This window comes from Hakea prostrata, chromosome 2 (genome assembly GCF_041222555.1).
Source record: "Hakea prostrata isolate BN-2017 chromosome 2, UWA_Hpros_2, whole genome shotgun sequence".
NCBI classification, from domain to species: Eukaryota; Viridiplantae; Streptophyta; class Magnoliopsida; order Proteales; family Proteaceae; genus Hakea; species Hakea prostrata.
Window position 1 is genome coordinate 25,180,514 of NC_142601.1, and position 15,951 is coordinate 25,196,464.

The 15,951-nt window shown below is 39.8% G+C and overlaps 1 protein-coding gene across 2 annotated transcripts in view; it reads left to right on the forward strand.

Annotated features, from left to right (window-relative positions):
- The window catches only part of LOC149024142 (1,4-alpha-glucan-branching enzyme 2-2, chloroplastic/amyloplastic-like), a 103,939-nt gene that overhangs the window by 60,404 nt on the left and 27,584 nt on the right, over nt 1-15,951 (forward strand). For both annotated transcript variants that reach the window (XM_089144468.1, XM_089144469.1), the window contains exons 14-18: nt 235-363; nt 608-711; nt 2,205-2,349; nt 14,994-15,141; nt 15,286-15,386. In XM_089144468.1, coding sequence (XP_089000594.1) covers nt 235-363; nt 608-711; nt 2,205-2,349; nt 14,994-15,141; nt 15,286-15,386 — 627 coding nt within the window. The remainder of the gene's footprint in view (nt 1-234; nt 364-607; nt 712-2,204; nt 2,350-14,993; nt 15,142-15,285; nt 15,387-15,951) is intronic.

Here is a 15,951-nt window from a genome sequence, read left to right on the forward strand (position 1 = left end):
GCAGATTTGCTTAGATTCTGATTTTCTTGCTGAAGTCTTAGTTTTTCAGTGGTATTTACATTGATACATGGCATGCTAGTGAGGGTTGGTTCTGGGTTCCCTGCTTCTTTTCCCCTTCCTGTTACTCCCCATCTTTTGTCTTACATATACTGTTTCATGGTTTGGTACAATTTTCTTTTTCCCATTGTACTTGTTCTTCATGCTTTCCTTACTATGTTTTATTCTTGGTGGCAGGTAGCATTTACTGGAAATTATAATGAATATTTTGGGCTTGCCACTGATGTAGATGCTATGGTTTATTTGATGCTGGTAAATGATCTAATTCATGGGCTATTTCCTGAAGCTGTCACTGTCGGTGAAGATGTAAGTGGATTCCTTTTCAATTATGCTGAAGCTCTACTATATATTATTTAACATTAGTAATTCCAAGTTTAGATATCTTATTTTATTACTCTTTCTTATCCTTTTCTTTTGTCCTGGGTTATTTGGAAGTATTCACTTATACCTAAAGGGATGAGGCTTCCCTCTCTATTTTTTGTTTTATCTTGTAAATTCATTTTCTACTCTAATTTGTTTTCTTAAGCTCGTCCGTTATTTATGTTTATAGGTTAGTGGAATGCCAACAGTTTGTATTCCTGTCCAAGATGGTGGTGTAGGATTTGATTACCGACTGCATATGGCCATTGCTGATAAATGGATTGAAGTTCTTCAGTAAGTCCTAAACTCTCAACTGCAATCTTGATTCTTGTTTCTAAAGATTTCCTTTCAAAGGATATAATTGATATTTTTTGTGTGCATCAACCACATCGGTAAAATTTTCAACTGATGACTTGAATGAAAGGGCAGTTCCTATGGAGTCTCACAATTTACACTTTGGGACATACAAAAAATTTGGACTTGAAAATGCAGAACAGGATCAGAAATTTGTCTAAAATCATTTACAGATGAGTCGGAAAAGTGTTTTGAAATGCATATATTTATTGTTTGCTTAGTATACAACAAGGTCTCATGACATGAAACATAGACAGAAAAAAAGGGTAACATTCTCTTGGTCAATAAATACCAGTATCAGTTAGTAGAACTGAATATTGGGCAAGAACAGACCAGATTAAAATGAAACTAAATGTCAAAATCCACACATCTGATCAACATGTCTCCCTAACAAGTGTCGTTCATGGTGATACAGAATAGTTTATCAAAAGTTGGAATTCAAATCCAATGAATGGATTCCCTAGACATGCATAACAAACAACAAAGAAAACTTAGCCTTATCCCAACTAAATGAGGTCATTACATGGAACCTTGCCTTCCAATAAGTTCTATTCAAGGTCATACTGAAAACAAGGCGGAAGCCATGCATATCTTTTGTCACCACTTCTCCTATAATATTTTAGCTGCCCATAGCTCTTGTAGTTCCTTCAGTTTCTTAGACTTGCATGTCCTAGCAAAAGTGATAAAATTCAAATGCAGCAACCATAGGTACCTTTTGGTGAATTAGATCACAGAAAAGTGTACATAGTACCTGTGGAAGATGGTGAAATTTTGCCAAAGCATTGTATTTTGTTATGTATTGAAATTTTGCCTAAACATTGTACTTTTGTCTAGGAGTTCTTTGCTTGGCCTGTCGAAAATGCAAAAATAACCAAAATACTGACGAAACAGTGTATCTTAGACTGAAATTTTTGAAATTTCAAAATAGGATGACCAAATACTGAAATTCCAAAATGTTGCATTTTTTTCCATTTCAAAATAGCATCTCGTTTTGGCCTTCTCTGGCTGAAATTTGGCAAGATTTTGAAATGTGCTAATAAGTAGCTTTCTTGACTATTTGATGAAGTTTCTGCCCCAGATTTCTCTTTCTTTTTGTCAGTAGAGTTTTCTCATACAAATAATGAAATGGGTGATGATTAGTTTTCTCCCCAGATTTCTCTTTTTTTTTTTGTCAGTAGAGTTTTCTCATACAAATAATGAAATGGGTGATGATTAGTTTTCTCAAGAAAATATTTTCATTGGCAATTGCCACTAGTAGCTTATTCTTTTGGATGCATTTTTCTCTTTAGAAGGTGGCGTATTGATTTAAGCCATAGTTTAGGAGGCCTTACAAGTTGCATTCTTTTGCAAGTTCAGTTACTATGGATTTGTAGCATTGGTGGAGTTTTACCTATTTTACATATTTATTTCTAGTCATCTTGTTACTGGCACAGGAAAAGGGATGAGGATTGGAAAATGGGTGACATTGTTTTCACACTTATTAACAGAAGATGGTCAGAAAAATGCATTGCTTATGCTGAAAGTCATGATCAAGCTTTAGTTGGTGACAAAACAATAGCGTTCTGGTTAATGGACAAGGTTATTTTAGTCACAACTGTTAATTATTTGGATATGTTTTCTTTATTTATTTATTTAATTTTTTGTATTCTCATCTTTATGCTCTGTGAATTTACGGGAGAAGAAGATGAGTTTAGGCAAATAGGAACATCAAAAAACAATGAAATGACTGAATAGATAGGGCAGCATAGGAGCAATAGTGAACAAGGCAAAGACTGGCTGAACAACAAAGTATTGGGCAACTAGAACTGATACAAAAACATCAGTCGTTAACAAATGGAATTTATTGCCATACACAACTCATTTAAACTGTAAACCTTATCAAGCTGCTTGTAATTAGCTATATCTCCTCTTTCATGATAGAAACTAGATTAAAGTTTTGTCCTGAACCATTCCTATGTCAGAAACCTTACTTGAAGGACCTCATAAAATCTCAAATTCAAGACATTTAAAAGTAGAGCTTGCCTGCACATAAGGCCCTCAAGAATATTTTTGTTGCCAAATTTTAAAAATAACTTCATTGCAAGCTTTCAGTTCACACGTATCAACTTAAGGTTTAGTTCTAAAACCAGTGAAAGAGTGTTTGAGATCTTGATAAACTAAGCTTGTAATGGTAACTGGTAAGTGCAGCATAAAAGAATCATTTCAAAATATGAAACCTAAAAATTAAACTAGACCACTCAACTAAACTTGTAGTCCCAACCAAGTCTCTTGCCTCAAGATTCAAGACCTACCTTCAACCTTTGGCTGTCTTTAACCTTGATTGGTGACCAAAAAATGTGGTTATAAACTTCCAAGCTTCATTGCTATATTATTTATCTAATGCATGGGTATTAGGGGTACATCAAGGCCATAACACAGCCATATTTGGAAACAGGGTAAAAGAGTACAGGGAACCCTCCATTTGGTTCCACCACCCCGTCCACTGCAACTGGTGGATTTACTGAACTTTTAGAAAGAAGGTTTTTGGGAGGGAACCTACATGTATAGGTCATCTCAGGCTATATTCAAACAGAACCCAGAAATCCCTGGTTTCGTGAATCCAAATGATTCAATAGCTTCAAAATTTTTGGGATATAGATAGCTAGATCCTAATTGATGGGTCATAATAGTCTAGGATTTTCAGTTGGTAAAATTGATAAATAGCTCATGGTAGGAGCTGATGAGAGAAGAATTAGCATCAGAGGCATGGAGACTTGAGTGATTCTGAGAAGTCATGGTGCATGCAGGTGAATTCCCTTCCCTAGACCTTCCTCTCTTCTTCCTTGCTTAGGACTTGGGTTTTTCCTAATTGTGACTGAATAGTTAATTTGATTTTGGATTCCATATGTATAGGGTTGAAATTTATTTTTCTTGGCCCATGCAATATTAGATAGGATAGGGGTGTCAATTTGTAGACCAAACTGTTAAGAATGAACGGAACTGGCTAGTTATAGCCCAAACCAATCCAAACCGAAGCTTAACGGGGCTGGCTGTGGGCTGAGGGATAAAAAACCGAACAGTTTATTCCTATGTATGCCATAGGGTTTATCTACTCAAGCTTGTTATCCATTATCGTATTTGCTAACTAAACTAATTAAAAAAGTAAACATGATTAGAAGATAAAACATGATTTCCCAATTCCATCTCTGCAATTCACATGTGCTCCTAGTGTTTTAGATGGCTAATCAACAATATAAGGCTGGCCGCAAGTAAAGACACTCCCTGCACAAGTAACCCAATCTTTAATTGAGTGAGATATGCCAATACAACTTATATGACAGATAGATCTAGGATGTATTTCCCACTTCTATTAATGTAATTTTTGTTCTCATAAAAAAGTCTTTGTTTGGACCTTAAGCCCTAGAGGTAAGATTTAAGACCTATATGAATTTTAATTCGAAATGGGCTATAATGGTTTGATAAGGGGTTGGTAATGGTCTCAAAAGCGCCCCAACCCAAAACCAAATTGTTAGCCAACACAAACCGAAACTGAAACTGAAACCATTATTTTTCTAATGGGCTGTGTTTGGGCTTGGTTTTTTTTTTTTTTTGGCTGAAACTATTAAGTCCAAACCAAAACAGCCCTAAACTGAACCATTCACACTCCTAAAATAGGTTATCATCCTAATATGCAGGTTCTGACTTTTAGGGGTGTGTGGATCTCACATGCGAAAGTCATAAGACCTTCAATTTTAGCAAGGATTTCCAAATAGACTCAAGTAGAACTTAATATTTTTTATACATGTTTCCCAACTTGTTGAGAAAGCCGATTATGGTAGAATGACTTAATTAGATCAGTGTGATCTCAAGCCCTCTATTTATAGTAAAGTAGAAATAACACTATTACATAAATACCCTTACTTGGGTAACAAGAAATAGAAATTTACATGAACAAAAACTCTAATAGAGTTGAACCTTAGTAGAACTCATCCAACACTCCCCCTCAAGTTGAGGCATAGATATTAGTCATGCCCAACTTGCATACAATAGGAAGTAAATCTCCTCTTTCAAACCCTCAGTGAAAACATCTGCCATTTGGTCTCCAGACCTCACAAAAGGCATGCGGATAAGCCCTTGTTCCAGCTTTCCTTTGATTAAAAACCTATCAATTTCAATGTGCTTAGTTTGATTATGTTGCACAAGATTATTAACAATACTGATAGCAGCCTTGTTGTCACAGTATAACATCATAGGGCTTGGAACTTGGACTCCAATATCTTGAAGCAAGCCTTTCAACCATAATAGCTCACAAACTCCACGAACCATAGCTCTATATTCAGTTCGGTACTAGATAAAGCTACCACATTTTGTTTCTTACTTCTCCAAGTAACTAGATTACCTCCAACAAAAGTACAGTAACTTGAAATTGGCTTCCTGTCTGGAGATCTAGCTCAGTCTGCACCAGTGTATGTTTCTACTTAGATTATTAGTGGGTGACAAAATTCTTCCTTTTTCAAGAGTTTCCTTCAAATACTGCAGCATTTTGATAATAACCTTCATATGAGCTAAATATGGATCATGCATGAATTGACTCACTATCCCCATGGCATAAAAGATGTCTGGCCTGGTGTGGGACAAGTAAATAAGCTTCACTACCAGCCCTTGGTATCTTCATTTGTCCATTGGAGGAAGTGTAACCAGCTCCCAAGTATCATTTTTCTTCATTGCTTGCATTTCCTCTATCATAGCTGCCTTCCATTTCTTATTAGCATAGGCTTCCTGCCAACTTTTAGGAATAAATATAGATGATAGAGAAGATATAAAAGCACAGTAAGAGTCAGACAAAGAGTCATAAGAAACATATTTAGCTATGGGATGTTGAGTACAAGATCTGGCTCTTTTTCTAACAGCAATAGGAAGATCAGAAGAAGATACCTCAAGGGGAACAGTAGAATCTAATTCTAGAGTAGGAGACTGAAGTGGTAACGTGTCACCTTTCTCCACCTGCTTTAGCCGGTCATAATTCTTCCTCTAATAAGTCAGCACCTCCTTATTCTAGTCAATCTTGTTTTGAAAGACCTCAATGGTGTGCCTCACAGGAGTGGTCTCCCCTTGACCAGCTTCTTCAATGATTCAGAAAACAAAGGGGGAGAATTAGAGTCCTCATGTATACTGGCTGAAGTTTCCACCTGGTCAGGAAACACTTCCTGAACTCCTAAGTTGTGTTGTGGTGGGGTGATAGAAAGGTCTAGAGTTGGAAAAAACACCTCTCCTCTAAGACTCTTCCCCTGGGAGGCTATATAGTAAGAGCAAGACTCATTAAAAAGTACATCCATATAGACAATGGTTTTCTTGGAAAGAGGATGATAACATTTGTACCCTTTCTGAAGAGCAGAATACCCTAGAAAAATGCAGCGTAGGCCTCGGGGAGCTAGCTTACTTTGATGGGTTGTGATTCTGGCATAACATACACATCCAAAAACCTTTGGGAGAATGACAAAAGAAGGAATTCCTTAGATAAGCTCATTAAGACATTTAACATCAAGTATCTTACTAGGCATCCTATTCATAAGGTAAAGGACAGTAAGTATAGCATCACTCAAATATTGTTCAGGGACATTCATAGCAATCATAAGTGAGCGAGCTATCTCTAAAAGATGCCGATTCTTCCTTTCAGCAACCTAATTTCGGGCAACTGTATCAACACAACTGGTTTGGTTTATTATGCCAAAGTCAAAGATATATCTCTGAAATTCACCATCAATATACTTTGTGCCATTGTCATTGCGAAGGATCTTCACAGTGGCATTGAACTGAGTTTTAATCATATTATGAAAACCATGAAAAAATTGAAAAACCTCATTTTTTTTTTGTTTTAAAAGATAAATTCATGTAGAACAAGAGTGACAATCAATAAAAGTAACAAAGTACCTATGGCCAGTAATAGACAAACGTCGGCAAGGGCCCACACATTAGTATAAATTAGTTAAAAAATGAATATATTTTCTATTATGAAGAGAAGGTAAATAAGTAGAACAAGTTTGTTTCACAAAAATGCAGGCTTCACAAAAAAATTCATCCATTTTACAAGAAGAAACTAAATCAAGAAATACTATCTTAAGAGTTCTTAAAGGGGGGTGAACTAGCCTACGGTGCCATTGCTGAAGGTTTGATATTACCAAATGAACCTAATTAGGAGATGCAATCAGAGTAGAAGTAGATCCTCCAATTGGCTTCAACAGATAAAGTTTATTATCTAATTTACCACCTCCATTCTCCTTCCCCGTTACCAAATTCTGGATGACACAGTAAGATGGGGAAAAAATCACTTTACAATTCAAGTCATGTGTAAGACTACGGATAGAGAGCAACATAGTAGAGAAAGAGGGACCGTGTAAAACTTTAGACAAAGAATGTGATGGAGAATGCTGAATGGTCCCTTTTCCAGCAATGGAAGAATAAGAGCCATCAGCAATGCGAACTTTATCTTTTTCGGTTGAAACATAATGTAAGAAAAAGGAGGAACCTGTCATATGATTTGTGGCTCCTGTATCAATGATCCAAGGTGCAGAAACTAAAGAAATATGGTAGCCAATAGAAGTTTTACCTGAAGTAGCATGGTAGGAGTTGGTATGGATAGTGGAGGAAGCAGTAGTATAGGTTGTGCCGGCAGTAGATGATTGCAAAATACATCGCAGAGTAGCTAACTCCTCCTATGAAAAACCAATGTCTACAAAGGGTGTTGTGGAAACTGTCTCAGAAAGATTAGCCTTCGATTTTCCCCTTCTTTGTGCTATTTTTTGCTCAAAATCAGCAAGTTTCCCATGGAGCTTCCAACAATTAGCCTTGGTATGATGTGGTTTGTGATAGTGCTCACACTTGGCAATCTTCATAACCGAATTAGATTTAGTGCTAACAGACTGTAAGGCTGATTTCTCCACAATAGGAGCATGAAGCATGGCTAATCGACGGCTTTCCTCACACTGAACAAGGGCATAAGACTGTTCTAGTGTCGGAAAGGGAGAACGACTTAATACTTGCACTCTGATCTGATCGTATTCCACATTCAAACCTGCCAAGAAGTATACCCAAATCTTATCAACGTGCTTCCTATAAGTAGTCACATCATCTCATTCTCTGGGTTCATAATCCCCATAATGATCCAACTCCTGCCAAAGAGATCAGAAGTCAGCATAATATTGGCCATAGTTAGTTCCTTTTGGGTAGTCTTATAAAGCTTCTTTCGTAGCTCATAAACTTGTGCATCATTCCCCAACTGTCCATAAGTTTTAGTAGTAGTCTAGATTTGGCCTGCAATATCAAGTAATAGGTATGCCCGGGCAATATTTGGATTCATGGAATTAAAATGGAATGACGTAATAAGAGAGTCATTTGAGATCCATTTATCCTTTGGAACACCTATGGTAGTCGGTTTGATAGTGTGGTCGTAATGTGTCCAACTAGTCCTCTTCCGGTAATAGTCAGGTAAGCATATTGAGACCAGATCAAATAATTTGTTCCATCAAAACTTACCGATAGAGGATGAAGAGTGGGGTAATGTTCGGATCCAGTTGGAGCAGTAGTACCATCAGTAGTTGCCTTGTTGAAAACATTGTTTGCATTTCTTCAGTCTTCACCCTTTCAGAGTAACTGAAACATCGCAGAATGCAATAGCCAAACCACCCAAACAAATGATAGGATTCAAAAAGTGCTTACAAGGAATACCATTTTTTTCTTTTTTTCCTTTTTCTTGAAAATATGAGAAATTACAAGTAAGCCCCTGAAAATTTTGAATTTTCAATTAAGTCCTAAAACTATGTAAATGTACAAATAGGTCCCTGAAAATATGTAGATTTACACTTAAGTCCCTAAAACTATGCTACTTTACAAATAGGTCCCTGAAAATATGTAAATTTATACATAAGTCCCTGAAAATATGCAAATTTACCAATAAATTCCTGAAAGAATGCAAATTTAGACTAACCCCTCAAACATCAATATTTGTTTTTTCTATTTTTGGGCAAATCGAATCGCAGGGTGGGAGGAAAAAGACTGAGTATGGTTCGATTAAAGGGTAAAGAGAACATGCACTTCTTATATCCAATCACCGGAGTGACATTGACTAGCTAAAGTCTAGTCTTCTCAGGAGCTTCTAGTCTTAGATGAAGAACGAGAAAAAAAAAAAAGAGAGGAAGGCGGAGGTATAATGGTTCATAATAACTCATTGTTTTAAGAGTTGAGAAGAATGAAGAAGACAATTGATGGCGATAACGGATAACTGCGATTAGGTTGCTATGATAGAGGAAGGGCAACGGTGGTGGTGGTGATGTGAGAGCAGCGGTGGTAGAGGATGCAGTGGTGGTAGTGAGGCATTGCAAGGATTCAAACCTTGACCATCTTGGCATCTAATACATAGGTTGGAAAGCATTCCATGCCTAGCAAACTCCACCACTGCCACTCCAAATGAGTCTCCAGGTTCCCGTACAAGTGGGAGTCAGGCCTATCTGCATCGTCAAGGATGATGGTGCATAACTGCAGACCTGGGTTCCCATACAAGCGGGAAGTCAAGCCAATCTGCATTGTCAAGGATGATGGTGCATTACTAGACCTGATGCTGGCATGGAACTGGTACCTGGAATGAATGTAGTTTACATTAGACCGGTTTTGCTGATGGGTTCAAGGAATGGATTTTTACAGATTGCGAGAGAAGAAAAGAGATGAAAGTTGGAGGTTAAAGAAGAGAACAAGAGGAGAGATGATAATAGAAAGTTGTATGTTTGAGAGAAGAGGGATGGTTGTAGGGTGTTGTATGTTGCGAGTTTACCATATCTATATTATTTCAGCAATAAAATGAAAGGAACTACATACACTTTCCTAGGAAGGACAAGGCAAACAAAAGAGATGTTAATATATGATAACTAAACAATGAAGTAGTTCCTAAAGTACTGTTATTACATAAAACTCTTGGCTGTAACATCATTGAAATCATAAAAATATTGATTCTGTTCTTCTGAAATCATAACCTGTTATTTTCCTACATATTCATCAATGCATAAATTGAGTGCATATTATAGATACTATTTCGTATTGAATTTTACGGAACTTGTGCACTATTCTATATATTTGACATGGACCAGTTATAGCACATAGGATGAGAACTCACCAAGATCTTGATAGTCTCTTGTTTTCTAGCTGGCTGAGATGACATTGCATACTAGTTTATACCTGATGCGTTCAAAATCTGCTCAGCCCTTAGATCTCCTCGTGATGACTTGCAAAACGAAACGTCAGATGTGGCCCGACTGCGGGGGTCGGGAGTCCACCTCCGAAGGCTAAGTCAGTTGATGAACTTAATCACAAACGGCTCTGCTAGAAGCACAGAGCTAAGGAATGAAGAACTGGGAAAGGTGATCTAGATCGTAAGCCGCTGATAGTTTAAGTCTATCAGTATGTATCTGAACCTGAGTCTCAGATTGTGTGTTTTTTATCCCCCTCACCTCGTATGGTAGTGAGGTTTATATAGAGTGTACCTTCGAATCTCCTTCGTTGGATGCACTTGAGCCTTCTTCGGGTAGTCGTTGGATCTTAACAGATAGATCCGTTGAGCAACAGACTTCTACTAGTTTGGACTAGTAGAGGACTCCTGAGATAACTCTTTAGGTTATGCGATGATTATCCCTTCGATAATGATTAGCCGCAGCCGTCAATTTGAGTCTGCCATCATTAGGGTAATTACCCTAATCCATAAGTAGGATTAGGGCGTGCTTGTAGCTGAATCAGTTTTCTTCTTCAGCAAGCCATCTTCTGGATCCGGTTCGCTCGGGAGCGAGTCGGTTCCTCTGCCTCGACCGGGGTCGAGGGTCGAACAGTATGAACCCGGTTTGATCATAATTTCTCTGTATCACGAGCCCCCCAGACCAAGCGTCCGGTCGATCCCGAGGGCTTGGTTTTTAACTGGGTTCTTCATCAGGCGATAGACTTTGCGTGTTCCATTAAGTGTCATATCACATTTAATGCGGTGGTCACTTTTCCTCGAGCGTTGTGAGGGTAAGGCCACGTGTCACCTTACAGTCGATCTGTCGTGGCTCACGTAATCCAAGAGGTTCGGATTCGTGAGTTCAAACTTTCAAAACGTCTTTCAATCTCGATCGTTGATTTTGAATCAATCTCGATCGTTCAGATTCCCGAACACTCGTGCGGGTGTTTTAAAAGCGATTCGTTGTCTTCGTAGGTTTCATTCTTCCCGTCTGAATTTGAACCTTTGTTGTCCGCTTCGTGCCTTCTTGCTCTCAAGCTTCGCCTCCACCGAATCGGTAAGTTTACTGGTCTTTTTCTTTTTGTAGTTTACTGAAACAAGTAATGGCGGACAATGGGGCTTCTCTGGTACCCAGTGTTGGTAATAGTAGTGAGGCTTTTGCTTCTCCTGCTTCCGAACAGTCGGATAGTGATAACAAAACCCTAACTGTCCTCTGGCGCAAGTTTGCTGAAGTTTCTCAAAAAGGTTTAGAGAGAAAAACCGAAACTCCTCCTGCCTTCCTCGAGTCTGGATCTTCTAAATTGTTGAGTCTTCTAGGCAGCCTCAAACTTCCAGGTCCAATGGTGGACCTGGCTCTGTTCCCTCCATTTATAATGAGGAAACCCTTCTTTCAGCCATCCAAGATTTTGATTTTCCTTCCTTTTATCAGGTTAGGGCTTCCCTTTCTGATGAGAGGGTTGATTCAACCCTTTCGAGTGAATTATCTCTGTACATAGATGCACTGGAAAGCGAGGTTCGCTTTCCCTTTTTTAATCCTTTGTTCTCCGCAGTTCTGAATCATTGGGACATTTGTCCCGGAATGCTCCTTCCCAATAGCTGGCATCTCATTGTCGGCTTCTTGGGTTTGTGTTTTGAACTTGGCATTACGCCATCTCTTTCTCTCTTTGTACATTTTCATGTTCTTTCTATCTCTCATCCTCCCGGATGGGTTTTTCTGTCCAAACGCAATAAGGCTGAACTTGATTGGAGGGGCAGCATCCTTGCCAAAGGAACTTGACCTTCTAACCACAAAAGATGGTGCAAATGATACTTTTTTTGTCGAGCGCCTCCATCGGATCTTAACTTCCCAACCGCCTGGAGGCGGTGTACTTCTTCCGAGAATAACTGAGGCTCTCCCTTATCCAAAGAAGACGAGGCGGCCGTCAGGAAGATCAAATCCATTCCATGGTATCAAGAAATACATGGACTTGAGGTGGATTATAACTCCATTCTTCAGTACTGGGGCTTGGCTCATTGTGAGCTTCTAACCATCATCCTTTAATTTCTTGAAGTGATATGTCTTTAATTTTGACCCTTGTTCTTCTTCGCAGTGCCTCTAAGAATGAACCCCGAGAACCTGCGAGTGAAGGCCGCTAGGGCCGTTGCGATAGCCGAGCAACGATCACCCAGAGCCTTGACCGTAGATTAAGAGGCTTCTGCTCCCTCTCCCGACCCCTCTTATAGGGGTATCAGGAATATCAGGCCCGTGGCTGATGCTTCGGGTAAAGGGAAGAAGCCAATGGTGGAGAGGTCCAATGTCTCCTCCTCCGCCCGAACCAAAAGGAGGCATGATACAATTGATGCTTCCTCCCATAAAAAATCCAGAGCTTCAACGGATTGTGAGGAGGTCTTCACCCCCCAGTGGACCCTGAAGTTGACCGACAAGGTGACTCGAGACCCTGAGAAAGCTGCAGAGTGGAGCTCCCTCAGTCTTGTTCCTTCTGATCGCCAGGAATTTGAAAACCTAGATGACGTTGCCCTTGTTAGTCAATCCACAAGGTCTTGGTCTTCTTGCTTACTTATTTTTTCATAATTTCTTATGACTTCTTCTGATATTTTCCGCCCTCCCAGGAATGTTGTGTTGAGCTTCTATCAACACATGGAAGCATTGAGCCGTGTTGGCCGCAACAGCTCTTTGTTGCAAACCTGTGAAGAGAATTTGGCCAAGGCCAGATAGATCGGCTGACTGCAGCTGCTGAGGAGCTGCAGAGAAAGCATGAGGAAGAAGTGATCTCCCTCAAGGATGCCCTCGATGCTTCGAAGGCTCGTGCCACTGCTGCCGAGCGCGAGGCCAGGAAGCAAAAAGAAGCTGCCACGTTGTTCGGTGACAGGCTTGAATTTCAATGTAGGAAGAACGAAGAATATCTGAAGTGGGCGGTCCCTAGCAAGCCCGATCATATCAAGCCAGAGCTTCGGAAGGAGTGTGTTCGGAAATACCTGAACTGCGTACCTTTCTCCGAGCTGCTAGGTGCCTACAACATTCAAGCTTATCGCTTGGGGCAGAACGACGTTTGGGAGCGAATTCTCGCATCAATCCCTAATTTCGATACTGCTCCCTTCAGTGAGGTGTGCCATAAAGAGGTCTTCGGGAAATTAGGCATGGATCTCCCGGACTGGGCTCGGGAAGAAGATGATCCTTTTCCAGCTGACCCTCAATATGAGGCTCGGGAAGAAGATGATCCTTTTCCAGCTGACCCTCAATATGAGGCTCGGGAAGAAGATGATCCTTTTCCAACTGCCCTAATTTCTCATTGATGTTGGCCAATTCCTGACCAATCTGGGTCGGGTGATCTTCAGCAATATGATCATGACCTCGATTAACACGATCATCCCGTGCTATCCGATCATCACGAACAGCCCGTCCTTCCCGAACATTCCGCTCGTCGCGAACTGCTCGATCATCGCGAACGGTTCTTCTGACAGTTGGTGAGTGAGTTCTTACCCCTGTATCCAACCTTGTATTTGAATCAGTTGTACTCTCTTGCGGTCTGTCGAACCGATCGTCTCGCCTAGGTTGATCATCAATCCTCCTAGTTCCTCGGTCTCCTTCACGAAAATTCTGACCGATATTCCGGTCTTCAGCCAATCTTTGATCACGTGGTAACGCACGTCTCCCTGAATCGCGTTGATCAGGTTCTTGTGGTAAAACCACTCGTCTGGTGAGCAGGCGGAGTGCCTGGCTCACCTCCAAAAGTTGAATCTTTACCTGATCCAATTGATCTTGGAATGTATCAGGAGGATTACGTCCTCTCTGACCATCATCTACCTCGATAGGATTTTGGCTTCCCTGGGGAATATCTGGATTATTCGCTCTTGGGATCTGAACACCGGAATTGCACTGTGCAGCGACTGCTGATCTATTCACCATGGCTTTTCAAGTCGTTCCCACAGATAGCGCCAAATGATGCGTTCAAAATCTGCTCAGCCCTTAGATCTCCTCGTGATGAGTTGCAAAACGAAAGCGTCAGATGTGGCCCGACCGCGGGGGTCGGGAGTCCACCTCCGAAGGCTAAGTCAATTGATGAACTTAATCACAAACGGCTCTGCTAGAAGCACAGAGCTAAGGAATGAAGAACTGGGAAAGGTGATCTAGATCGTAAGCCGCTGATAGTTTAAGTCTATCAGTATGTATCTGAACCTGAGTCTCAGATTGTGTGTTTTTTATCCCCCTCACCTTGTATGGTAGTGAGGTTTATATAGAGTGTACCTTCGAATCTCCTTCGTTGGATGCACTTGAGCCTTCTTCGGGTAGTCGTTGGATCTTAACAGATAGGTCCGTTGAGCAACAGACTTCTATTAGTTTGGACTAGTAGAGGACTCTTGAGATAACTCTTTAGGTTATGCGATGATTATCCCTTCGATAATGATTAGTCGCAGCCGTCAATTCGAGTCTGCCATCATTAGGGTAATTACCCTAATCCATAAGTAGGATTAGGGTGTGCTTGTAGCTGAATCAGTTTTCTTCTTCAGCAAGCCATCTTCTGGATCAGGTTCGCTCGGGAGCGAGTTGGTTCCCTCTGCCTCGACCGGGGTCGAGGGTCGAACCAGGTATGAACCCGGTTTGATCATAATTTCTCCGTATCAATACCTTAATCATATCTCTGCAATCTCGGTAATATCTTGAGTTCTTGGACAACTTTTCTTATACCTCAGAATTTTACTATTATGCTTCCCACACAAATCTAGCTTTGATCTCAACAAAGAAACAGTACCCCAGTTCGGCAGGATCTGAGTCCAACTCTGTATTTTGGTATTTATGAACCACAAAGTTTGTATCTAAGATCAAATTCTTGAACTAGGATACTAAAATATTAAAGGAAGGTAATTTAATGTATTTAAGGCCACTATGCTGTAGATGGAAAAATGCAGATAACATGCACAGTTATATAAACCTTATACTTTGTTTTTCTAATACATACGTATCATTCTTTATTGCTTTCATATATAGGACATGTATGATTTCATGGCTCTGGATAAACCATCGACTCCAGTGATAGATCGTGGAATAGCACTACACAAAATGATCAGGCTAATCACCATGGGCTTAGGTGGAGAAGGGTATTTGAATTTCATGGGAAACGAATTTGGGCATCCAGGTAAGAATGTGTCGAGTGGATAAACACAACTATTCATTTCTTCTCTTGAAAAGCTTCAGTTAATTGAATGTAATGATTTGTCTTCTTGGATTATTTGAGTAATTTTTCTTTTTCTTTTTTCTTCCCCTCAATTCCCTTTTACAGAGTGGATAGATTTTCCAAGGGGAGATCAACATCTGCCTGATGGGAGAGTGATCCCTGGAAATAATAATAGCTTTGATAAATGTCGGCGTCGATTTGATCTTGTAAGTGTCAAAATCATGATTTATAGGACTAAGATCAATGTGTATTCTTATGCATAAGTTGCCATCTTGAGATTTGTTTACATGCTTCAGTTTTATATATTAATGCATGTTCAGTTCAAGAAGAAAACAGGCCAGAGCCGGCCCTAAACTGTCCTCTGGTTCTGGTTTGCCATTTGTGTTTTTTGTTTTGGTTTCTAGAAGACATGTATGTGCCCTGCTGCGAAGATAAGACAATGGATTCTGTACAGATATTCTTTAGGAGTTGCTCTTATTTTAGTTTGCAATTTCTAACATTCTCTTAGTTTATATTTATGTCTATCTAATAGTTTCTAACTTTCGTTTCTTCCCTGTTTTCTTAATAGCAAATAGATCTTCAAACTTGCTTTTTGTGCTACAGTTTATTCTATCTAGTTTGAGAGAAATTTCAGGACTTGAGCTGGCATGCTGAAAGCTCACCAACAAAGTTGGTATTCTATTAGTCCTAAGATTGGGGGCAGGCTTGTGGTGTGATATTCCAGTGATCTCAAGTTCTCCTAAAAAATATTTCATTCTCTAGAAGCATTTC